Source organism: Danaus plexippus, chromosome 23, assembly GCF_018135715.1.
Source record: "Danaus plexippus chromosome 23, MEX_DaPlex, whole genome shotgun sequence".
Classification (NCBI taxonomy): domain Eukaryota; kingdom Metazoa; phylum Arthropoda; class Insecta; order Lepidoptera; family Nymphalidae; genus Danaus; species Danaus plexippus.
Window position 1 is genome coordinate 3945418 of NC_083551.1, and position 12564 is coordinate 3957981.

Genomic DNA, 12564 nt, shown 5'->3' on the forward strand with positions numbered 1-12564 from the left:
TCGTTCCTATTCCTTGATAGTAAAGTGCTTAAATGTATATATATAAATTATTTGCTACATTCATATAATAATGATAGTTGTATATCATGGTTTTTAGTCGTGTTATAAGGATGTAAATATAAATTAACAGAATTATCGTTTGTTTTGGTTAATATAATACTTATTTCTTAAAACAAGGTTAATAAAAATAATGTTAGGTGAATATTTCCTTTAATCCACAATAAATAACCATAAGTTAATGTAATAAATAATATTTTACCTTTAACATAAATGCTATACCAGATACTGTACAAGTTAGTTGAGCAGAGTTTTATATAAATGTATGTATATATATTATATTTACAATCGTAACCGAATCGCTTGTTGTGACAGAATCAACAGTTAAATACGAGCAAATCTATTTAACGTTCCAATTAATAGTGTAATTTAATATGTTTATCTATGAACAGCTAACTGTTAATTATGTCGCAAATTCTGTTGTCTGTTAGGCTGGGTTAATTCGTCATAAATTCCTTCAGGATCAATTCACCAAAACGAGTTATTCCTTTTTGATGATGGCCTGAAAAGCATTAGTAAACGTTAGTCCTTTTTTAACTTTAATGTAAATTTTACACTTAACTTACAATTTAAATATAAATTTTTACACCTTCCAACAATGATTTTATGCCTCAAATACTGCATTTCTGTTGACAGGGCATGATGAAAACATTTTCCTTGTTTTGGGTAATTAAAGAAACAATCACAGGAAATATAAAAACACATTAATAAAGTACATGAACTAAAACATAAGCGTTGTAATTTTTGTAATTATTTAAAGCAAGAAACCAACAATTTTTATTAAACAATAAACAAATATAGGATGCTTGTTTTGAATTAAGTCATGATAGTATACATATAATATTATTCCAGCATTATTGATATTGAGATTTTTTTGTGGAATGAGATATATAATTAAGAAAATATTATAGTCGAAGTCATGTTAACGAACATAAAGTAACAATATAAAATATGATCATAGAAAATCAATAACCAAGAGCCAGAAAACAGATGTAACATTTATTAATAAAAATGATTTCTCAGTATATTTTTTCAGTGTATGTTTTTATAAAAGATGAAATTTTCAACTGAACGTAATTAAGAATATAAAACTTAACTTGTATCTTAATAATTTTTAAATGATTTTGAAATTAAAGACATGCATAATCACTTCTGTATATTTCCGTCATGCACATGCAAATAACTTAAATAAATAATTATGTACTTAACTAACATTCTATTAGTTGTACATATAAATAAAACTTACGAAATGAAATACCATCTCTTTTTTATTAATATAATAAAAAAGGATGGCTAATTCGTTCACACAGATAACAACAGTGATTAGTGAAGAAAAAAAGAGAGGTTCCTCTGGTGCATGCTTACCCTTAAGAAAGTGCATGCAATCTTAAGAACATGTGGGTAATAAAAATTGTCCATGCATTTAGTCGGTCACCTGAGGAGAGAACAGCTTCTTCAATCCGATGATTGTTGCCAACAGAAGTGCGATCTTGGAGATTAGGAGGGCCTTTCCGACCATGAGGTAAAGACCTTTGAAGGTCAGAGCGCCAAGAAGACCAAATTTCATGGCTGCAGCTGCGAGGAACGGTCCCATGTTCTTGTTTCTTGCTCTGCCGCTTTCGATTGCTTTGTGGGCTTTCATTGAAACTCCTGAAATAGGAATGAAATGAAACGTACTATTTACGTAAAAATATTTTTATATATAATATGTATTTTTATGTAATCATTATTATTACTATATATTGTTACCTAACACATACAAAATAACATAATAATCAAATGACATCTGATAGATAAAGACACGAAGAAGATTTATTTTCAATTTTAAAATAAAAAATACTTTTCTTTACTATAGGGCTCTCTTCTTCTGAGAAGAGATAATTGGAGTTTTAAGATTATTATGAAATAAAAATTATCTCGGAAATCCTTAACATTTTTGTTATGTTCAAGGATTTATTGTTTATTTAAAATGAGAGTTTTTTTTATGTTGTATTTCCGTGCTCTTGTTGACAACATTATAAATACAGTGCTTGAACGTTCATTAGCGTCAGTGCTAATTAGTTGCACATTGTGTTTCATAGTGGCCATCATAATAAAATAATTGAAATGATTAACAAAAAAAGTGAAATTTATACGTAAATTTATATGATATTGATAAAACTTTGGTTTTTAAGTTGTAAATAGTGTTACTCCTATGTGTAATTAAGTGCAATATATTGAAATCAAGTATATTTTTATATAAGTACACTAAGTTAGTCCAAAGCTTTCTATATGTAATTCATAATCAATGAATTAATTCAAGATAAAGTCATGGAAAAAATATTTCTTTCTTGTTTCCTCAAAATAATAATTTTATATGCCATTTAATTTCTTTCACATTTGTGCCCGTAAATTTTCTGCACATTTTCATAGCACATAAATGTTCTTGATTTCAATGTAATATAAATGTCTGTAATATTAATACAGCGCAATGTTATTTATGACCAAAACACTAAACAATTTCAGTTTTAATATAAAGTGTACTCAGCGGGAATTATTTTATGACGTTCAGGCTAGAAATGAATTATACAGAAACGTGATGAGCCTGGCTAATTTGTGTTTTAATTCTATAAAAATTATTAACATTAATGTTGAGTACTAAATTGTCCGGTTATTTCTTTGTTATATTGATTGAAACACAATAGTTTAAACGACGCTGAAGCTTTCCGTACATTTCATTAATACAATTCATAATAGTCACTGTTTTCACAGAAAAACAGACTTAAGTGAAGTTAAGTCAATTTTAGGCTAATTGGTTACTAAATAGACGAAGGAATTTTGTTTATAAACTGAAACAGCCGAATTTAAACAACGAAAATTAACTGCTTTGCTTAATTAATACGAAATGTATATACGGATCCCTTAGTGGTTTGAATTATCAAGTCTTAACGGAAACCAGGACGAATACAAATAGACCTTAAATTTGCTGAGGGAATTTCATCCAACATAATATTGAATTTTTTATGAAAGATGAGAGATGTTAAAACCGAAAATTATCACAATAATAATAATTTTATAGGATAATTTGGAAGGAGCTGTTGTTTATTGTATCGGTGGGTTGTGTTGGCTCTTTGTCAACATTATATTTACTAATGGTATAAATTTGCTCTGTATTTATTTGTTTTGCAATATATTTCAATATAATAAACTAAACTAAATAAACATCTATACAAAATGATATGGCATAGATTATTAACCTCGTTTTATTTTAGAGTATAACTTATAAAGTTCTTGGTGATGGGAGGTTTTGAATAGTCAAAGTTCAAGATAACAAGCAAGACATTAGGGTCAAAATATTTGAAGAGTGAAGACTTTAAGCCCAAGGATAATCAATTAAGATTAATTTGTTACTAAGATGGACATTTTAGATGGCACGCCATGTTATTATTGAACAAACTTTTCGTATATAAAATTTAGTTGCATTAAGATATTAATTAATGTATCCCTCAGTTACAAATTGATCTTTGTGACAGCAGAAATCAAATTATAACGAATATATTTCACATTAAAAAAAAATAGAATAAAAGTCAATATAAATATTAATAGAACTAGGTAGTCTGTTATAGAAGTGACATTGCTAACTATAGTAGTAGTTTTCTTCTATCGAGGCTCTTCCCTTATTTTTGTTATTATTTATTAGTTACAGTACAAAATAGATTGTATTTTACATACCGACACCCAAAGTGCCGTCTTGCTCTTGTTTCCCAGCAATCACGACATCAGCGTTATCAAACAGTCTGTATCTTAGAGAGCGAGTTGTGGCGAAATTCCACAGTTTGTCCATAATAAGTTGCTGTGCCTTATCCTCTAGTGACGTACCAGCTCTGGCGAGGGTTTCACTTTTGATTGGTATATCTGCTGCGGCTCCATTGCTGGTAATTATTTTATTACAGTACAATAAAGATTTTTACACATTATGGGATGATTATTTTTCTGGATAAAATGTATAAATAACTGAGAGTCAGATCAGATTATTTAGAGATTTATTACCTCTCATCAACAATCGTAAGATCATCAGATAGCTGGATGGCAGCGGTTCTCAACATTCGGTCCACATATCCGACTAGTTCAGCAGCGATGCAAGAGGACGTTTCCCTCGATACGCATTTGGCAGTGAGGCCTCGTTTCACTGTTTCTTCGGTTGCTGACATCTGGAAAAGGTTTTTACACATAAATAATTTTTCATACATCATGCATTTCTATATTGAAATATAAGAATAGTAAGTCTTTTTTAATTGAATTGATTGTAAAGGTATAATTTCTGTTTTCTATGTTGTATGTGTTATTATTTTTCAGTCAACTTCTGTGTAAAAATTCAAATGTACGCAAAGGTTTAATAATAGTGAATATGCAATCCCTAATTCGGAGTTAAAAACGAGTCATGCTTTTAATATTATTTTTTTTTTGCATTTACATTATGTGTCTCAATAGTAATGAATAGTGAAATATTAAACCAGTACCACCAAGAACAACTTCCCAAAAATGTGTGTGTTTTTTGCCTAAAAAAATTATTTATCATATAAAACTATTTAATCTAAATATCTATTTGTGAAGTAAGGCGGAATCCATCATTAAGTTCATTAATAAAAACTATAAAAAAAACTTATGTTAGGGAATTATATTTAATTAAAATCAACTCCCCGATATTTGATCCTAACCAGTGTTTGATTAACATCAAAACTTTTATTATTTTCTCCATATAGGAAATCACTTTATTCATATAGCTGTACTTTTATAAGGTTTCGTTAGTCCGATTACAGCATATATCAATAACAATTTATAAAGATAGAAGAAATAATTCCATCTTAAGAATACTTTGAGTGTTTAAGTGAAACAAACAAAGTAATTAAGGAAGTCTACATATAATCTACGTAAGATTATAGGATGTTTTTTAGACAGTCATTGTTTAACAGCTGACATGAATTTCGTACTGTATGTTCTAACAAACAAAAAATATGCTTTAATTGAAATTTCTTTTAAACGTCTAAATTTATTTATTGCTCAATATTAGGTTATGCAAATATTTTAAACAAATTACATCAAAAGTTGAAATGATTTATATTAAAAAAGATTAATTTCACATTTGAGGAATGATATTTTTATTTCGTCCGCCTGTATAATCAATTAGTCTAAAGTTAATGTTTTAGAGACTCAAAGTCAGGTCCAAGGAGGTTCTATAGTTCAATATATTATCATTTATTCTAAAAACATAGTTTATTTTCTTTTACACCCCTTACTCGTGAAATAACAGATACCAAAAAAAAAAGTCTAGCTGAAGTAAGGAATTTTTTTGTAAAAATTTCCTTGTAACAATTAAACGTTATAATAATATTAAATTAGTAACGAAATTTTACTATATATTGTATGTCCATACATACATTCTTTATTTGTATTTTCTGTAGGAAAACTTTTTATGAATATAAATTCAGACACAACGTTAAGTAAGGTTATTGAGTAATGAACTCTAGAAAGAGGAGAATCATAAAAGTTTTAGTTCGTCTGACTTTAAACAAAATAACGAAGTATCTACTTTAATACTTATGTGCCATCAAGGTGGCAACATAAAAATGGTAAGTTTACCCTATTGTCGGATACTAACACATCTTGAGCTCAAACTACTTGATATTTTACAGAGTATTATATATTAAAATCTTCGTAGATTCCCCAAGAGATCAGTTCACATTCTATAGCATTCTCAAATTTTTATTCTGTCATGAAAATTATATTTTGCTATCATAAATCAGGTTTACGTAAGGGTTCTATCTATTTTGGCTGACATATTGCTATAGTTTCTTAAAACTTTATTTGGACTGTATTCGATTACATGAAACAGCTATTTTACTACCGTGATCACGGTTGCTGAAATGTAACCGAAACGTCGGGATTATGTAGTTTTAACAAAAAATAAATCACGCGTAGTATATCCGAAATATATTAGTTTCATTTAAATGAATAAAACTCGCGAAAGTCTTAGATCTCAATACTGAATTCGATGCTAGAATTCACATACAAAAAGTGACTTCGTTCTAAATTTGAAATGTGGTTTTTTAAAATAAAAAATGAGTTAAACGAATTCTTTCAATATAATCCAGTTGAATTATTAAAAGAAAAAAATAAGGCATTTTTTTACAATCCTTTGGGTTATTTAGCAAAATTTCTTTCCAAGTTGATTATGGGAAATCGGTTTTATTTCGTATTGTTAAAACAAAATCATCTAATATCGTTTCACAATCACCAGGCGTTATAAAGTTATATAAAAGTTTTATCACAATAATAAGACTATTTAACATTTTTATGCTCATTACGTTGGCAGAAAAACATATAATTTCAAAGCATTCGTAATTTTAAAAACAATAGTAATTTTTTTATCGCCTTTCATTTCTTCACTCGGTAAATAATCTCTCATGTTCGAAATAATTCAAAATTAAAAAAAAAATACTTCACAATTTGCAGCCAAACATAAACTAGATATTTGTACTCGTACAAACATGTAGAAACTTTTCAGATTCGGTTTACTTTATATATATAGCTTAGTTGAAATGTTTAAATCGAATCTGCAGTAAAGTGCCGACTTCAATTCGCTTAATGCCCACATCACAAACCAAGCTGAAAACCAACACCATTTCATTTTAAACTTGCTTTTGTGCTGCGATTTACACCGGCTTTCATAAAAGATACTTTAAATCCGTAGCGTAAGTTTAAACTCTAAGAAAACTTCATTGAAAAGATGAGATGTGAACAGAATAGGAACTATATCTTTTTGTTGTGAATGTTTGTAATAAGTGTAATGTTAACCTCTGTGACGTCTTGTAGTAGCCTAGAATTATTAACTGAAAATGTTTAATACTTTAGCAATAGTTAAAACACTTTTAGTTGATGTTCGAAAAATTTTAGTATGTATTTAAAAAGACGGATTCAATACGCGCATTGTGTTAATCAATATAATTTACTACATATAAACTAACAAATAAATTTGTATATTTATAAAGGCTTAATAAATTATTTTGCAACACTGTATATTTATTTAAATTATCTTTTGCAACAATTTTATATTTACATTTATATATATATATATATATATATATATTTATATATTTATTATTTATATTTATATATATTTATATATATATATATATAGAAATGTAAATGTAATATAAGATTATTTTTTTTAATATGCAAACCGCTTTCTCTGTCACAGTTTACCATCAGATAATTTCGTTCACCTTGCAGGAATCTTGACCACGAGAAGACATGTAAATCTTTCAGCTGGAGTCACAGTAGAATAATGTAGATTTATTTAAATGTCTACTCAAATACTGAATGATTTATATATATATATATATATATATATGTATGTATGTATGTATGTATATATATATATATAAATAATGTATTTATTATAAATTAATATTTTTTTGCCAACTCTCAACACAGTTTATTATATATATAATAATTTTGAATCACTAGATTCAAAAAGGGACGATTATATCAAATCAAATATTGACATACAAAATCATCTCCTACATTATTGATCCTTCTCAATAACTAAATAGAGATTATTACGAAACGTGTGAAATAAATGAAAGTATATCGCATTGTTGTGGAAAAATTTTCATTCATTTATTATTCAATTACAGAAAACTTTCACTATACTTCATTTTTTTACAAGAAAACTCTTTCAATATGAAATAGCTAGCTGATTTTCTTTCGAGTAAGTGATTATATATTTGCCCAATTTAGAATTTGCATTGTACAGATTTACAGATAATTAAATAAACTTTAGTTAGTTAGTTGTTGGATTTTAGTCGTGCTATAAGGATTATTAGCTACTGATAAATAAGAATATTTAAAATGTAATAAAATTTATTTTTTAATTCATCAAGTTTAACAGTTGTTTTCAATTGAAATATCTTATAACTCTCTCAATGATACAGCGATCGCTCTGGGAACTAAGGCGCTCTAGTTTTAAACTTTCCCCTCGTTTATACATGTGTGGCGTAAGGTATGGCATCAATAAGGATATTCAAAATAATAGAAAAAGAAAATTATATGTTCAATTTAATCTTTATAGATACAAAGATATTATGCGACCCTAGAATACCTATATAATTACGTTGCCAATATCAAAGCCTAATGATAATCTAGAAACGTAACGTTTGGACTTCTGTCCTTAATAACTACCTCGCTGCTGCTACCACTTATAATTAAAATATAACGGCCGATAAGAGGTTTAGTTACTAAAAAGATGTTGTCAATAGATAGTCATTTCGATACTAAGTTTAACAACTATAACCTTTCACTGAGGCTTTAATATTGTCGATACGTATTTAGAAGTAACACTGGATACATCCGCAGCATATTACAAGCTAATTTTATGTGTTAATGAAGTTTAAAACACTGTTATATTATGTACAATTAAAAATAACACATTTATTTCTTGAATTAGTTTTGAATAATACCTAACATTAATGATTCCAGCTTGTTTCAGTATCCGTTATTTACTCTACGTTCTGTCAACATAAATAAGAATGACATCACATCTTTATAGCATTTATGATTTGATAACAGCAATTTAATTCAATTATACTAAGTAAAGCGACAGTAAATATTTTACTATACCTAATAAATATATGCTATATGAATAATTAAATGAATAGTATAGAATTTTATTACAGCGTTTAATGAAAATTAACAGCCATTGTTCATTTTATTAAGGGCGTGTTCATGTATTACTTAAATTATATTTTAGGAAGCTCGGTTTGATACTATAATGGATACTACATTAGCATAGTTTAATTACTATGTCGTTCGATTTCAGTATAAACAAATTTTCAGGTTGACAATAAAATATGCTTAATTTAATAATCATTAATACCTAGTAGAAACAGAGAAGGTTTTCAAGTAGACTGTATTCTTTTGTATTTTGAATTCTCGCATAAATATTTTGATTAAAGAGCCTTGCTCATTAGATTAAGGAGTTTGACTGGAAGTAACCGATTAGTGTAATAGTCAGTAGTTGGATGTTTTATATTTTTATTCTAATAGAGATTATCTTCGTTCAACATACTTATTAAAAAAAATACACTGCGGTAGAAGAAAAAAGAATAAAAAAATAAAGCATTTGTAAGCAATATGTGAACGTTAAGCCAATAATTTATTGTTTGTGCCTGAAATTACTGAGGCGTCTGTCTATGTGGACTCAATTTTCTAGGTTTATTTAGGAATCACAACAAAAAAAATACGAAGAAACAGTGATACAGGGTCTTCCCTGTTTATTTACCACATTTGTGTTATACATCAAACACCGGTGGTTCCTACTAACAACGTTCAAAAAATTAATACATATAAGTATGAAATAATAAAAATAATAATATATAATAAAAAAGATTTAAATAACATTTCTTACAGCTTAACTAATAAGCCTTAATAATGTACGTGCATTATAATTAAAGTATCCATTTAAAGGCGAAAAGACAGTTTTAATTAATTAATGTTCCTCACGCTATCAAGCAGTAAATATATTATTGACTAGGTTTTTCCTGTGGCATCGCTTGAGTTTTTGAAGCTCACTATTGAGCGCCATTATTAATGTAGTTTTAGATTAGCAGAAGATAAAAATTACCGATTTCAGGTAATAGGAGCGAACATATTTTTCATTATTGACTTTTTAATTTGTTGATTCAATAATTTTTTTTGTCGCTATCACAAACTCATACATATTTTTAAATAATAAGTATAGTTTATTTTATTTAATTTTTTTTGTAATATCCCTATACTATTTCTGAATGCTTCCATTATTCTTTTATCTGTAACCCTTTTAAGATGATGACACGATTTTAGATTATTTATTTAAGATAAGATATATAAAAACAAGATCTTATTTACGAGTTAAAATTTATATGAATGTGGTTAGATCTTTTCGAAAAATATTTAAAAATAGAATATTACGATGACAAACAATATTAACATATATGAAAATTTTCGTGACTATTGTATACGTCAGAAAATTAATACAAATTTTCTTTTAATTGATCATGAAGGAAGAAAGAAAAAATATATTTTTTTAATTATACATACGTACGTAGTAATTATATTCGTTCTAGTAAAGCTTAATTTTACTTTGTAAATACCAATTAGTTAGTAGAAATGTTGGCAATTGGTTGTGTTCAGACATACGTTACTGGTCTTATTGAATTAACAGTTAGCAAAATAAATTAATTATGACTTCTGATTAATAATTATCAAATCGATTTTATGAAATAAATACATTTTTTTTTATATATTGTTAATCAAGAAATTTAAAATTAAGACTATAAATATCAGTTATTTAAATTTGATAGTGAAATAAGATAATTTATAATTACATTAATCTATAAATGTATTATCAATTTGTAATGCAAATGTTTTACACATTTAATTCATCATTTTGATATAAAATATACAACTGATATTTTTTTTTAAATGTCCTCATGGTATTATTTTTTTTTGTATAAATTCCAATTATTTACGCTAGGATAACTCACCCCATTTTCTAACTCACTAGCCCCCGCGATCCCAATGATCAGAACAGTTAACAAAAGGCTCTTCATTGTTATCGATAAGTCTATCACTTCACTAGCACTTTACGTATCGATATTACACTAGTCAACAACCGCTGCTATCACGGCAAATGCAGAAATGCATAGAGAAATACCGCTATATATTTGCACGCATGAATTCACATACAGTGGGGACTACGGTATTCATAGTAATGACTGGTTAAGTTTCTAGTTAACAGACAAATGTATAGTGAAAAGCATCAATATTGGTTTGTAAAATAAAATAAATATATATATTCTTTTTTAATGTAATAATTTACCCAAAAAAATAATGTCTGATTACAATTACGCATAATAGATAACTTAAAGGTTCTACAATAAACACTCTTGTTTAAATTGTCGTCCATGAAGCTGTCTAAAACAGTAGAGAATTTTCATTAAATAAGATTCGATCTATTTCTATATCATATATTGTAATAATTTCATAATCTGATTAGTTTATAACTTTAACCTGAAATTATATTATAACAGTCGCAATGAAATCTCTGCTTTGTAGTTATTAGTTTGAATACAAATGAAAAAAAAAACTGGCTATTGAGGTGCTTTTATCTTTATGAATTGCTGTGAAAATTTCCTAATTTATTTCTTACGATTTTAACTACAAATTTTCTTGCAATAATCTTAGTGGTCTGTCTGAATTTAATATCTTTTCCTATGTAAGTTAAGGTAAATATTTATTTTAGATAAGGTGCTTATTTATTCAAAACGTCTGGTTCTAGCTTCCCACTAACTTCTTATCTATTTTCTCAATAAGTTCGTTAAGCTTCTTAAATTTTGTTTGTTGATTTTTCAATGTTTCTTTTTATATTAAATAAATAAAACTTTCATTAGCTATCAAATTTTTAAATTGCTTTGATGATTATTTTTGTTACTGTTGCCTATAGGTTTTTTTTTTATGATTATTTTTTCTGTAATGGAACAGTTAGTTTTTATTTTCAATAATTCTAATAATTATTATTAATATTTTTTATAACAATTTGGTACAACATAATAAGAATAACTTTTTTGAAGCTCCTCTATCTCCGTAGACAATATCAAGCTGATACCCGCACTGAAAGTATTCAAAAATTGCAACTTTATCCCTATCACGAGATCCCTGATTAATCTTATTGGATACTCTGTATACAAATCTATCTATAACTGACACTGAAATTAAAATAAAGGGAAATTTCAGTAACAAGATACGTCCCTTCACGTCTTCTATTACTGAGTGAATATAATTAAAACAAGGTCAGAATGATTTCACTTAACGTTTTATAAACTTGGTTTACAATAAGTCTTAATTTTTACCTTAGTCACAATAATAAGTTCTTTCCTACTATTTCGCTTATTTTATGGATTTTTAGAACTAACTGTAACAATATGATTATAGCTTTCAGTTCAGTATATGTTTTACTCTCATACTTGTACTTATTATCTACTATAAAATTTTATTAAAATTCGAATAGAATTTTTATATTTAAGAGTGTTTAAAAAATTTATTGCAATAATTTTCATAATTTCTTAATAGAGTCGGACTTTGACTAGGAATAATAAATTTGGAAAAAGAATGATCCTAGTTCAAAAATACAATCCCGTAATAGTATTGACATAAAGAAAACTTTATAAAATTTTAAAGAACCCCTATAAATTATTTATTATTGTTATGATAATATTTATGGTTGTACATGAGGCATTTAATCTAGTTATCCTTTGCCAGAATGTCCTACATGGAAAAGAACTGGACGTTAAGCGAACGTTTTCAATAATCACAGCAAGGAAACTGGTTTTCAAATTAATAAAATATTTTTTACAAGAAAAAAACCGACTTCTAGCAGTGAACGAAAAAACAAAAAATAAATTTACTTCGTACAAAGTAATACGTATTTTC

At 27.0% G+C, this 12564-nt stretch overlaps 1 protein-coding gene across 1 annotated transcript; it reads right to left on the reverse strand.

The window, feature by feature from the left end:
* Positions 1-115: 115 nt before the first annotated feature.
* On the reverse strand, positions 116-10760 carry LOC116774783 (uncharacterized). The gene is made up of 5 exons (XM_032667539.2): positions 10620-10760; positions 4087-4247; positions 3769-3968; positions 1493-1707; positions 116-559 (listed from the first exon to the last, which is right to left on the reverse strand). Exons 1-5 carry the CDS (start codon positions 10683-10685, stop codon positions 539-541), a joined length of 663 nt encoding a protein of 220 aa, XP_032523430.1. The 5' UTR covers positions 10686-10760; the 3' UTR covers positions 116-538.
* Positions 10761-12564: the final 1804 nt, after the last annotated feature.

Bases quoted from the DNA above. Each gene is read 5' to 3' on its own strand.
- LOC116774783 (XM_032667539.2), bottom strand. From the start codon at position 10,685: ATGAAGAGCCTTTTGTTAACTGTTCTGATCATTGGGATCGCGGGGGCT. The intron at 3,969-4,086 runs GTAATAAATCTC...AATAATTACCAG, and splicing joins CTTACGATTGTTGATGAGAG to CAATGGAGCCGCAGCAGATA. The intron at 1,708-3,768 runs GTATGTAAAATA...TTCCTATTTCAG, and splicing joins AGACGGCACTTTGGGTGTCG to GAGTTTCAATGAAAGCCCAC.